The sequence below is a fragment of the Bufo bufo genome, chromosome 5, assembly GCF_905171765.1.
Source record: "Bufo bufo chromosome 5, aBufBuf1.1, whole genome shotgun sequence".
Classification (NCBI taxonomy): domain Eukaryota; kingdom Metazoa; phylum Chordata; class Amphibia; order Anura; family Bufonidae; genus Bufo; species Bufo bufo.
Window position 1 is genome coordinate 115710486 of NC_053393.1, and position 14441 is coordinate 115724926.

Below are 14441 nucleotides of genomic sequence, written 5' to 3' on the forward strand. Positions count from 1 at the left end.
GAGGATCAGACGTTTTTCCGAGGGAAGACGTACCTCCGCCGTTCCCGTGTCTAAAAGCATTCCCAGGAAGACGAGTTGTCTGGAGGGGGGAAGGGAGGACTTGGGGAAGTTGATGACCCAACCAAACCTCGCCAGAGTCTCTAGAGTGAGATCCACGCTGGCAACCGCTTGAGAAAGGGACGGAGCCTTGATGAGGATATCGTCCAAGTACGGTAGCAGAAAAACACCCCTGGAACGGAGTAAGGCTAAAACCGGGGCCAGGACCTTGGTGAACACCCGGGGGGCTGTTGCCAGTCCAAAGGGAAGGGCGACAAATTGGAAGTGGAGGTCCCCCACGGCGAATCGAAGGAAGCGATGGTGACACTGGGCTACCGGAACATGGAGGTAGGCATCCTGTATATCGATGGAAGACATGAAATCTCCCTGCTCCAGGGAAGCCACCGCGGAGCGGAGGGACTCCATCCGAAACCGTCGAAGGAGGAGAAAACGGTTGAGCTTTTTGAGGTCCAAAATGGGCCGCACCGAACCTCCCTTCTTGGGAACTACAAAGAGGTTCGAGTAGAACCCTTGGAATCTTTCCTCTAGAGGAACGGGGGTAATCACCCCCCTGTCCAGTAAAGCTTGAACGGCCGCGGAGAACGCGGCCGCGTCTTTCGGGTCTCGCGTGGGGCGGGAGCGAAAGAACCGATCCGGAGGGAAGGATGCAAATTCGATTTTGTATCCGGAGGACACAATTTCGAGGGCCCAGGCGTCGGAGACGTGAGCCATCCAGACGTCCTTGAAAAGGAGGAGCCGGCCCCCCACCCGGGTGGGTGGGGGCGCGCCTTCAGGCAGAGGACTGTTTTGCTGCGGGTGTGCGGGCAGCCTGCGGCTTGCGCCAGGAGGGCTGCGCCCGAAAAAACGGCTTCCTACGCTTGTCCTGGGGAGGAGCCGAAGCGGCAGCTGTGGTGGGAGCCCCAGAGGCCCTGCGGGAGGACCGAAAACGAGACGCACCAGGGCGTCCGCGGGGGGCGCCCCTGGCTTGGGGTTGAGGAAGATGGGTGCTTTTACCACCCGTGGCCTCTGAAATAAGTTCGTCTAAGCGGACCCCGAAAAGGCGGGAACCCGCAAACGGTAGCCCCGCCAAGGAACGTTTGGAGGCAGCGTCCGCTTTCCAGACCTTCAGCCAGAGCTCCCTCCTGACGGCAACTGCCAGGGCGGAGGAGCGCGCAATAAGGGCTCCCGCATCAAGGGAGGCCTCACAGACAAAATTCCCGGCCCGAATAATAAGCTGGGCCAAGGAACGTAGGTCCTGGATGGGGATGTCCGAGTCCAACTCCTGTTCCAGCTGCGTACCCCAAGCAGAGATTGCTTTCCCTGCCCAAGCAGAGGCAAAAACCGGCCTGAGGGCAGAACCGGAGGCAGCAAAAATGCCCTTGGACAGGGTCTCCATGCGACGGTCCTCCGCTGACTGAAGAGAGGACCCGTCGGGAACAGGGATGGCCGTGTTCTTTGACAGCCGGGCCACAGGGGGGTCTACCTTGGGTGGGGAAGACCAGGTGGCCACGACATCGGCTGGAAAAGGATAGCAAATGTCCAGCTTCTTTGGGTTGACAAAACGGGCGTCCGGGCGAGCCCAAGCCTTAGACACCACGGAGGAGAAATCAGAGTGGATTGGAAAGACTTTTGAGGCCTGCCTGGGTCTGATAAAGGAGACGCTAGCTGCGTCCGAGCTAGGGGGGTCATCCTGCACCTTAAAGGTGTCACGTATATCAGAGATGAGTTGAGCCATCGCTGAGGCTAGCTTGGACGGCAGGGCCGAGTCCATTTCCAAATCTGAAGCCGCCAATTCACCTTCAGAGAGCGAATCCTTTGGAGAGGAGAGGCTCGTCTGGGTGCGCACGCGTGGCGGGGAGAGGGAGGCATCCGAGGAGGAGGCTCGCTCTACTCTAATACGCTTCTGAGAGTGCCTAGCTCGGGAGGGGTCACTAGGAGAGGATGAACCCGCTGCAGCGGCAGAAGCAGTGGACCCGGAGGGCGCGACAGTCAGAGTGGCGTCCTGCGGGGTAGGTGGCCTATCTATTAGGCGGCCCACGACATGAGTGAGGCTTTCCACGGCCTGGGACAGGGATCTAGCCCAGTCAGGCGGGTCAGAGGAAGCAGGGAGCGACACAGCGGGCGACTGAGGCTGCGGTGGGGCTCGGCATGCAGTACAGTGCGGATCGGACTGCCCCCGGGGAAAGGGTTCCCTACAAGCGGTACAGGCATGGTACCATGGCTTGGCGGCTGCAGAAGGGTCTGACATGGTGGAAAGATGTTGCACTTTAAGGCAACAGTACTGTGGCACGGAGGGGGTTAAACAGTCCTACCAGACCCGATGATACAAGCGGCAGCTGTAAGGGGAACAGACTGAGGAGGCTGTGGAGGAGAGGCAGCAGCACGGAGCTGAAAGGCTTCAGGATCGCACGGCAGAGAGATGAACCCGGAAGTAGCGGAGCGCAGCAGCACGGAGCTGAATGTGTAAGGAAGCTCCGCCCCCCCTCTGCCGCGCTGAAGCCGAAGCAGAGCCGCGCGCGCGCGGCAAAATGATTTTAACCCCCAAGGATGTTGAAGTGCCGGCCATGACATGGCGCCGTTCATGCCAGGAGAACGGCTCCCACCGCGCCTAGATGTAGCAGACTGCTTGCAAGTCTGCAGCCGTCCCCTGTAAGGCAGCGTTCTAGGACTTGCCCAGATAGACTGCCCTCCAACTATGCCCGGTAACGTCCCGATATGCGGGGGGGGGGGGGGGGGGGGGGGGGGCGGGGGGGGGGTTTGCAGTGGTCATGTAACAGTGGCCATGTTGGTAGCAGCGGTGGGAGGGAGGAAGGGGAGGCTGGAGCAGCCACTCTCACCATACGCTGTCTTCGCCCTCAGTCCATCCAGCGGGGTCGCCCCTTCAGCTCCTGGCACAGCGGTGGCAGGAAGCCGGGGGAGGGACTTGGCGTGCGGGCGACCCTGAGCTGGCGGGACGCAGGGGAGCGAGGCTGCCCTGGTCCACCTTGTCTTCTGTGGGGGAGGCGGCAGTGCGGAATTACCGGCACTGGCGCAACTCAACCCCGGGAGAAACAGAGGGGTCAATGCGCCTCTGTTGTCCCTGTAGGTAGAAAAAAACCGAGTTAAAAACAACAAATACGTAAAAAATAAAAATCATAGATAACAACCCTGCATAAGCAGGGGGTGTCTTGCCTCCTTGGACACTAAGCAAAAACTGGCAGTCTCTTCTCCAGGCTGAAGGGTATAGCTGATGGAGGAGGGGCTTACAGCTTTCGCTTAGTGTCACGCCTCCTAGGGAGCAGAGCTATACCCATGGTTTCCTGTGTCCCCCAAGGAATATGGGCGAGAAACACAGATAAACTACTAAATCCCATGATAATCTAACGTGTAGAGTAAAAGTTTTGGATTTCAAACTATTTGTTCCTCTCCCTCTTTCTACTGAAATATCATGCACAATTGGCTAAGACAAATGCTTATGGAGGAATCTGAGAAGAAAGCTGCTGGCCGACAGCTATGTCATGTGTATCACAATCTAACGGTTCATTTCAAGGATACTAATTTGGCTAAAGCAACTTTATATTATACCCAACAATTAAAAAAACACACAGCTTACCCATTTCAAGTCACGGCAGGGCTCTTAATGGCTGCTATAGCTAACAGGCCTACAGTGCTCCAAACATGTAAGCAGACAAATTGCAGTTTTTTTTAGTGCTAGGTATAATAGAAAGGTTGCTAAGCTGAATACATCCTGCTACCAGTAGCAGCTTTTCAAACAAATTCCAAATGCATGCAAATGTTAAAAAGTGCTGAGGTCTATGATCCACACTACAACCATGCAAGCAAAAATATAAGGAAATAAGCCATTAATCATTGTACAGTATCCTTACAGAAGAGAGAAACAAATAGTATTTTAACAAGAATCAGCTCAATTTACCTCCTCTTCATTTAGCTAGAAAAAGCATGTAAGAATAATTAGCAAAATAATACACTTAAGACAAAGCACAGCATAGACATACCGTTTATTACTAAACTGAGCTGGTTTAACAAAAAATAGTGAACATAAAAGTACTTACCTACCTCAAAATAAGTTAAGTAGATGCTAAATAGGAGGTTGGAACTTGACAATGCTATCATGTGATCACACATATAATACACTGCAATACTCTTGTATTGTAGTGTATTGTTATTGCCTGCCAGAATTTTACAGCCAAGCAATTAGGCCCTGCCAGTAACATTACTGAGGCAGCCGAACAGCAGAATGCATTTCTGAAGTACAAAACTAGAAGACTGCGGTTACTCACCTGTTTCTCTGGATCTATGGCTCCAGTAGCAGCAACTTTTAGTTCCAGTTCTTTCTCTCTGAAAAATTATATATCCCCCATCATTTAAATGCAAGAAGTTTAAGATTAAACACGATTAAAAACGAGAAGTGGGAATACTGTGGCTCCCTCATATTAAGCTGTATTACCTATAAATTTATTAAAATTATTTTATTTTTGCCAGAAGGGTTAACTGAAAATAAGCTACTCACAGGGTGTCCCATTGTTGGGACCCCCAGCGATAAGCTGTAATCTGCGGGGGGAACTTGGAAACAAGTGTTTAGATAACCCGCAGCACCATCACGGGTCAAATAAAAAATTACATGGTTCCAACTTCCCACTGAAATTAATGGTCTGTCCACATTATGAACATATCGGGTTCTCCAGAATCAGAGATGCTCCTTTTAAAGAGGACCTGTTACCATGAAATGCAGTGCAATCTGCAGGCAGCGTTTTATAGAGCAGGAGGAGCTCAGCAGATTCAAATATAGTTTTGTGAGAAATGGTTCAGTAAAACTTATAATTTATTAATTTAAATCTGCTATTTCTGACTTCATTGTTCACAGGGAAGGTGTTATCAGTGACTGACAGCTATCTCTGTATACAGTCACTGAAAATACCCCCCATGTGAACAATGAAGTCAGAAATAGCAGAGATTTAAATGAATGAATTAAAAAAGTTTTACTGAATCTTGTCCCACAAAATTCTGTATGAATCTTCTCCTGCTCCGTATCCTGCTGTCGGCAGACTGTACTGCATTTTGTGGCATCAGGTTCTCTCAGAGTCAGAATTCAGTTTATAGGGTAATTGAATAAACTTTCTAAACGAAACAGCCCAAAAATGTAAGTGATGTTTTATACACGGTCAGCTTTCTAGATGCTTTAGTAAAAACTTCCACTTCTCTTTAAAGGGAACCTGTCACCTCTACTATGCTGAGCGTTTCTAAATGTTCATTGTGTTACCCTAAACATAAATTACACTTTTAATTTCATTTGCAGACGAATTCAATAAGTATTATGCATTTTTGTACTTCCCGCCTTTTATGCAAATTAAAATGAGAGTCATATCTTACTTGTGTGACCAGAGAAGAGTCATATTTTCAATCTCTGACTCATCTCAGGTTAATTTGCATATGTATCAAACCGTTTTTTTTACACAATAAAAGCACACAGAGCTATGGGGCCTGGGTATTGTGGATGTGCTAGCGGCCATCTAGCAACCCATGTCCTCAGCTCTATACCCAAAATCCAGGTGACAGGTTCCCTTTAAAAAACAGAAACACTTATGGAGCATTGTTTCTTAGAATTCTGCACTATGCATTTCATTTGTAAATCCTTCTAAATGTATGAAACAAAATCCTCTGGTCAATTGGGTCTATCCCTACACACTCTGACATTGCCAGTACTGCACTGACAGTACAATGTCAGCCTGTGTAGGGACACAACCTACTGACATTGAGTGCTGCCACACCCATTTATTCATACAGCACAATACAAGTATTCACCAGTAAATCAGCTGAGAGGACTCCTTACATTCCTGAGTTGGAATACAGCAACAAAACACACATTTACCGTCTTTTGTTTCTCTGCTGCTCAGCCATCTGTTCCATTAGTTCTTGCCTGTAATGCTCTTTCCTTCTCTTCTGAGCCTCATCTTTATCTGATCCACCTATGATACAAAAAAAAAAAAAACTTCTAAAAATCACACCTACACTCAGCAATCATTCCCACTGTATGGGGGCAAACCATCACTACTGTAATCACTTGTCCTGATACAGATTCATTGTTTCTGGGTAGCATATTGCTGTTTACACAACCATCTGCTGCCCAAACACCATCATTTTCGATGCACCAAGTAATGCTGTGTTGCAAGGTTACCTTTTAAAGTGGGGATTTCGCTTAATAGTTCTTTCCCTTATTACCTTTTAATGTAGTGGTTTAGGGATATTATGTGTTTAATGTAGTGAGCAGATATAGGCCCTATAGTTCTACAGTTCCAGAACTGGTAACTAGAACTATGTCGCATTCATAATGGCTGAGGTTGCTGTACATGCGTACTGCACACTGGAGACCTTTTAGGAGGGGCCAGTCACTGAGCTAGAAAGCATAAACTTCTATGCATGTAACAAAAAGCTCAGCTCCATAGATGGCATTGATCAGGAAAGATGATGTCTTGTGACCACCTCTCTCTTGGTATTACCATGGGGTGTCAGCCATGTCCCAGATTAGGAACTGGTTGACAAGGGCTCCCCTTTGTTCCAGGCTAAGTGATTGTTACTACTTTACATTTGTATGTGAACTGTGTGTGTATATGTATATTTATATTATGTGTGCTTAGTAAAGTTTTTATTCAATTAATCCTTGTTACGCCTATCTTATTCCTGTATCTTAGAATTCACAGTAAAACAAATGCTTTCACACAATGAACAAGTATTTGCTCAGTCATTGAGTGATCAGCAGCACATTTACACTGGCTAATTAGTGGGAACAGGAATTCGTACGAATATTTATTCCCAATAATCGTCCCGTCACGTCCCAAAGCTGACCCTGCAGCCTCTGAGCCAAGCAGAGAGAGGAAAAGTGGCATGGTACTTTCCGGGCACTACCACCACCCATCAGACACTGGTGGTATATCCTAGCAATATGCCCCAGGGCTGGTTTAACAAAAGCACTATACAGGCGCTTGTAACACAGACCCAAATCCCGGCCAGGGATGAAGGCAGGTTGGAGACTAATGATTCCTAACAGCTGGGACTTGCAGTTGAAAAAATATTGCCAAAGAAACATAACCTTAAAAGGTTTGTTTATACCAATCCATGTATAAGATTATTGCACATTTTGATCCAAAAAGACAAAAAATGGTTCAGTGTACAGCTCTTATGTGATTGTATTAAGACTCCATACAACCACCAAGTTGAAGATAGCAGAAATACATTTTTATGGGGCCTCTCATGCAAAATGTTTGTCTATTTGAAGCGTTGACTGTAGGGGAGAATCTCTCTAAAATTCAGCATCATGCATACCACTATATGAGGTCACACAGCAGGGAGCTGCGGGGACTCCCACACCCTCTTATACACAGTTCTGCCTTCTTCTTTGCAAATACAGTATATAGACTCCTTAATGACCAGTGTGCATGAGATTAAAGGGAACCTGTCACCGGTTTTTAACCATAAGAATCATCAGCATCCTGACATAGTTCTCCCCCACCCTAATCATCCTATTTTTTTTTTAAACACCTCCAAGTACTTCTTTTACAGTCCATTTTCGCTTTTTTCAAGTTATGTAAATTCAATGCTTACCTCATCACTTCCCATTCCTAACCCCACCTCCCGTTATAAGAGTGACAGAATCTAAAGATCCTACCCTCCTCCCGAACTCACATCCCAAATCCAGCCTATGTGCAGAACCAGTCACTTCACTCACTGATGAAAAAAATCTAGAATATTCACGATTACAAAGCTATAGCACTATATGCAAAATTTTCACGAATTCTCGAAGTGCCGATATTCGCGATAAAAAAATCGCGATCAACACTACTCATCTCACACTGATCATATAATGTATACTGTGCAGCTGCAAGACTTGGAAGAGAAGGGGTGGAGATGAGCAATCGTAGAGGGTGTGTCTTATTCGTTTGTGGGTATGGCTGCACTCCAAGAGTCAGAGAGCGCTGGACTCCTCTCTGAAGCATGGAGGAGACAGGACTCCTCTAAAGGTGCATTTACATATATGGCACGAATATTTATTTTAGGTTTTTCTCTGAACTGATAGTTCGCTCAAAATTGATTTTAATATCATTATTAATGTATTAAAATGTATTTATAGAAAAGTGAGTGGATAAATAGGCTTAGAAAGTGATGACAGGTTTCCTTTCCTTTAATATAATGCATGTGATACTGCCATTCTGTTTCCTGCATACAATTGTGAATTCAATTTGCCATACCAAGTAGAAGGCCCATTGAGAAGTTTTCGTCTTTAATGTTGGCAGACTTTGAGCGTTCATTCTGCTGAACTGGGTTTTCAGTTTTTGTCCTGGAAGAAGAAAAGTATGGAATCAAACATTACAGTTGAAGACCTAAACCAGGCAGACTAGTTTTAAATGTTCATAAGTAACTGCAAGCAGCCTCTTCTAATACTTCCCATTGTTCTTAAGATACAAATATAGAATTAATGCAAATACAGTTTTTAAAAGAATCACCGATTCTAACTGCAGTCAGGTTCAGAAGATCTTGTTTTATCAAATCTAAGGCTTATATTAGACGAGTATATCACCCAGGCAGTTGTCGGGAAGGAATTGTTCTTTCTTTCCGGCAATCCCCTGCTCCTCAGTGGAGGAGACCGCTGCTATTACATGAAGCAATCTCCTCCTCAGTATGTCACCATCACTTGTCCCCATACTGAATCATTATTTGCCAGAGGCAGACTGATTACACACCACGATCTGCCACCGGCAAATGATTATTTTTAAACTGCTGAAAGATTTTACCCGAAGAAAGATCGGGTAATCCATGGCAGTATTACATAGTACATCGCTAACGAAGATTTATACAATTATCTGCACATCTACTATAAGCTTATAGGGTAACTCATGTTTTCATTTAAAAAAATCAATTTTAGCATATGTTACTGCTGCAGCAGCATTATGCATAAAGCAATATTTAGTTTCTTCACATACCACTGTTTTCCTTGAGTTTTTCCCTTAGTTACGGCTGTTTAAACATTTACAATATGATGGCTCCTCTGCCAGTTCTCTGAGGCCAAAACTGCTTTCCCTCACTTCCCATACACACTTGCTGTAGCCAGCAGCTCCCTGCCAGCCAATCAGATTGGATTACTGAAAGACACGCCTCGTCACTCTGAAGCCTAATGCAGGCATGCAGTGTGGAAGACCGCCCCCTCTGTCTTCTGTTTATACTAAAAGGAAGACAGACAAGCCCTAGCAACGGTCTTTTAACCCCTTCCCGACCAGCGCCGGAATAGTACGGCGCTGGCCGGGTCTTTAAAGATGGTGCCCGCTCCTGAACGCTGCAGGCGCCATAAAATTAAATAAAAAATAAATACACATCATGTGTGTCGCAATGTGCAAAAACGCCCATAGTATAAAAATATATTCCCCATACGGCAAACAGCAAAACGGGAAAAAGCGCACAAATGGCTGATTCGCCGTTTTTTGGTAGCTTCATTTTCTACATAAAATTAAATAAAAAGTGATCAAAAAGTCATACACACCCCAAAATAGTATCAATGAAAAGTCGCCCCACAAACAATGAGCCCCCATACAGCTCCGTACACATAATAAAAAGTTATAGGTGTCAAAATATGGCGACAAAAAAATAAAACAGATTTTTCCCCACTTTTTAATTTTTTATCACTATTAAAACACAAGAAAAACTATACATATAAGGTATCGCCGGATTCGTCTTGACCTGTAGAATAAAAGTAATCGGTCAGTACATCGACCATCGAATGTGATAAATAAAAAATGTGCAAAACTGTGGTGGAATTGCATTTTTTTGCAATTTCACCCTATTTGGATTTTTTTTTCCGCTTCCAACTACATCATATGCAATATTAAATGGTGGCGTTGGAAAGTACAACTTGTCCCTCAAAAAAACAAGCCCTCATATGGCTATGTGAACAGACAAATAAAAAAAAAGTTATGGCTCTGGGAAGTCAGGGAGCGCAAAACAAAAACAAAAAAATAAAAAACAAAAAAAAACCTCCAAGGGTGAAAGGGTTAAGGGAGCAGTGGAAAGGGACAGAGGACATTCATGAAAGCTATTATAAGGTAATTACAGACCTTCTGAAAATCGTTGACAGACTAACTCAGGTATACATGCCTGGCTCTAATAAACTAGCAAATAAAAAAATATATGACAGTTATCCTTGAAGACTGAATCCCAGCAAAGAGAAAATAATGAAATGTGAGAGACCTGATCCTTGCCTATGGAAGTGACTTTACCTGTTCCTCATAACTGAAGTAACAGGCCTTCGATTTGGTTGCTCTTGGAAATCATCTTCATAATTCACAGGATATTCTTGATCTTTCCTATCTTTATAAGGCCTGTATTTTGCAGAGAAAAAAAACATAAGTATTGCATTTCCTATCCCTTTCATAGAGTCTAGGAGGAAGGGCAAGCCGCGCTCTCTCCTACAGCATACAGGTAAGAGCAGCATGAACTGTGGCGGTCTACACTTCTGGTTAGCAGCAGTATCCTCCTATCAAATATGAAGAACAACAATCCTGCATGTTTAACACCACGCCATTTTTTCTGTTGGTTTGTATACAGAGATGCTTGGAGGTGTATAAACTCAAATTTAAATGTGCCTGTTTTCCATCCACAGGCTACATTTAGGTGCACCTGCAAGGCCTGGGCCTTACCAGCCAGTCTTGAGTGGGACTCGCAGACTCCTCCCTCCTCCCACTGCAAGCATGGCTACATGCTGGCGGTAACTGGTGAGTTGGCTATGAGTCGGACCTTACGCTCCTGTGATTCGCCCACTGGCTCCTGGTATTGCCCATACGGCTCAGGTAGGCGACTGTTAGGTCCGAGCTACTTGAGAAACCTTGGCGCGGTGCTCGGGCTCAGACATGTCCTCCACAGTAGGACAAGTTGGCTAATCTCTCAATTTTATCATCAGTTTGAGGGTTTAGTAAGACCGCAGAGTGCACCTGCATTTGCAAATGTTATTATATTGTTAGATAACTAGTGGCATACAAGCCTCATCAATGTATCAGAGATGGGCGTCCTAAACCCATGACAAGCAGTATAAAGGGGCTGTGGTTCAACAGAGACTGCTATGAGTCTTGATCCAGGTAGCTGCACCTCTGCAGCTCAGTCCAGTTCACTTAAAGTGATTGTATAATGAGGGCATACGAACATCCTAAAGGGGGGGGGGGGGGGGGGGGGTTCCTCACTTGGGACCCACCTTCTATCAGCCAGAATGAATGGAGAGCTACTATTTAAGAGAAGATCATGCTCATACATGTAATACATGGGCCGGCATTCATCAGAATGGCTGACGTATTATACTACCTTTCCCCTGCAGGGGACATATTAGGCTAGTCTTTTCCCCAGCTAAATCACTAGTTTGTCATGGGCGCTTGGAACCAAAAAAAAAAAAAGTGTTACATTGATCGCTGTGGTGGATTAAGACAGAGGGTTTCCTACCTGTGATCACTCCTTTCCATCTGAAAATAGGAGGCTCGATCTGGTCGGTATTCATCGCTCTCCTGAACGTCACCATGCTGATGTAATACCCTGTAAATGAGTTCTGTTATTTATGGTCTTATTATGGCAATTATGGTGCATTTAGTTGAAGTTGTGAGCACAAAAAGCCAGAAATGTCAATATCAATTTGCTGTTTCACTGCAAATTTCAGCAAATATCACTAAGGCTACTTTCACGTTCGCGTTTGGTGCGGATCCTTCATGGATCTGCATAGACTGATCCACACCGATCCTGCAACCGCATGCATCCATTCAGAACGGATCCGTTTGTATTATCTTTAATATAGCCAAAAAGAATCAGTCTTGAACACCATTGAAAGTCAATGGGGGACGGATCAGTTTTCTATTGTGTCAGTGAAAACGGATCCGTCCCCATTGACTTACATTGTGTGTCAGGACGGATCCGTTTGCCTTCCAGAGCGGAATGGAGGCAAACTGATGCATCCTGAACGGATCCTTATCCATTCAGAATGCATTAGGGCAAAACTGATCTGTTTTGGACCGCATGTGAGAGCCCTTAAAACGGATCTCACAAACGGAAACCAAAACGCCAGTATTTGTCAATTCTTAATAATTGTGCCGCTTGTAGTCAGTGAGCGGGAAACGTCACTATTTATTTCCAGCAGTTGACAATCCAACCAGGCCTTGTAATAATCACACTGGTGCTTGGTGGCTCACTGATCCTCGTTATGAATTGTACATTACATTCGGAAAGTCTTCAGATCCTTTCACTTTTTTTTTTACATTTTGTTATGTTGTGGCCCTGTGCTAAAAATAAAAAATCAAGTTTCCCAAATCAATCTATACAATGCCAAATTAAAAAAACAGAATTTTATAAAATTATGGAAATGTATTAAAAATTAAAAACTAAACTTTCTTATGGACCAGTATTTAGGGCCTTTGCTATATGACTTGAAATTTAGCTCTGGGGGCCTTCCATTTCTTTTGATTATCTCGAGATGTTTCTACACCCTGGAGTCCACTGTGGTAAATTCAGTTGATTGGACATCATTTGGAAAGACACACCCTGTCTATATATTACAGCTGAACATTCCTGTCGGAGGAACTCAATGGTCATGCTGACTGAGCTCCAAAGATCCTGTGCACAGAAGGGAGGAACTTCCAGAAGGTCAACCATAACTGCAGCACTCCCAACAATCTGGGCCTTATGGCCGAGTGGCCATAGACGCTTTAAGACGTTGAAGGAGAAAATGAAATATATATAGTATAATGCAGCCTGATTATACCAGACAATACATTCCCAAATCTTATGTGTGTGTATACATTCATAAGGTGGGGCACTCACTTGGGGCTAAAGACTAGACAGGATGAAGCAAGCATTGGTAATGAATAACAGATGTTGGCCAAAAAGAACATGAAGCAAGCACACATTGTCCATGCATGGAGATGTCCAATGGGGTTGTAGAGTTTAACCTATCTAATGAGGATAAGACAAGTATGTGAAGTTTAGGATGGTTATGTGTATAAGATGAGTGTGGGCCTCTCCCCCTTTCAGCATTTTCCTTTGTGCGATTGAAGCTGTTAATGCTCCCGGCTAGCCGCAATAAACCTTATTGTTCCTGAAGAATGCGTTTTCTGAGTGGTATTCCACAACATTTCTTGGTGACCCCGACGTGATCCCAGATACTCGAACCCTACGTGCTGGCAGTGTGACCATCAGGAAAATCTCAGCAGTGCAGGCCTGCGCAAATTACAGGTAAGCAGACACCTTGCTTTGCTAAAGTCTGTGCACACAGTTTTCTCGCTCATATCATTGGGGGACACAGGACCGTGGGTATAGCTTGCTGCTGCCACTAGGAGGCGACACTAGGCTGAAAGCTGTTAGCTCCTCCCCTGCAGGCTATACCCCCTCCAGCCTGGAGAGAGCATATCAGTTTTTAGCTTAGTGTCGTAGGAGGCAGACCTCCCTGCTTTGCAGGGTGGTGTTTTTATTTTTTCTTTTGATTTTATTATTTTTATCTTTAATTCACAGACTACTGGAAGGGGGCACAGGGTCGCCTGCGTCCCTGTATCCCCGGGAGGCTGGCCGGTGTATCCAAGTCACCGCCTTGCCTCCCCCAAGAAGGCAAAGTGGACCAGGGCAGCCTCGCTCCCCTGCTTCCCCCCAGCAAGAGGGCCACCCTCTCTTCAGCCCTTCTCTGCCCGGACCCCTGTCGCATGGTGCCAGCGGTCATAGGGTGGCCCTGCTGGTGTTGCATCATAGGGTGAAGAACACAGATGAAGACAGGTAAGTAATCTGCTTCATCCCCCTAGCTGCAGGAGAACCTCCTCCATCTTTCACCCCCCCCCTCCCCCCGTCAGCCCGATCTCCGGCCTCACTGCTCTCGCCGCACGCACCGCTCTGCGGCATATCGGGTCTATTTATTAGAGGCGGCGGCATAGCACACATTACCTTTTAGCCGCAGCGGTTCCAGTACCGCTGCGGTCAGGGCCGGACATGGGGAACATAGGCATTCTGACCTCACTTCAGCATTAGGCTGCCGTTCCCGGGCTGGAAGGGGGCGTGGCTTGCCGTTCCCGGGTTGGAAGGGGGCGTGGCTTTCCGTTCCCGGGCTGGAAGGGGCGTGGCTTCCCGGTCCAGTTTGGAAGGGGCGTGGCTTATTCTCCCGCCCTGATTCAGCTTCCTGATTCTTCCTCTGCGCTGCGTGGGTAGGACACAGGACCTGGGACCTCCATACTGGTAGGCAATAGATACCCCCATCCAGCAGGAGATTTGACCATGCCACTGACCCCCACCAGGCACCCTGTAGGACCACTTACTATGCCTGCTCCTTATGTTCAGAGAAATTCCCTCGTGGTCAGTCACTATCTATCACTGTGCTCTGCATGTCAGAAACCTGCACAGAGCCATCC

At 46.2% G+C, this 14441-nt stretch overlaps 1 protein-coding gene across 4 annotated transcripts in view; it reads right to left on the reverse strand.

Annotated features, from left to right (window-relative positions):
* CSPP1 (centrosome and spindle pole associated protein 1) overlaps nt 1-14441 on the reverse strand; it is a 119478-nt gene that overhangs the window by 66132 nt on the left and 38905 nt on the right. For 3 of the 4 annotated variants that reach the window (XM_040432805.1, XM_040432804.1, XM_040432803.1), the window contains 5 exons: nt 11509-11598; nt 10299-10400; nt 8280-8368; nt 5906-6002; nt 4317-4374 (listed from right to left, as the gene is read on the reverse strand). In XM_040432805.1, coding sequence (XP_040288739.1) covers nt 4317-4374; nt 5906-6002; nt 8280-8368; nt 10299-10400; nt 11509-11598 — 436 coding nt within the window. The remainder of the gene's footprint in view (nt 1-4316; nt 4375-5905; nt 6003-8279; nt 8369-10298; nt 10401-11508; nt 11599-14441) is intronic. The other variant, XM_040432806.1, reaches the window with a different exon arrangement.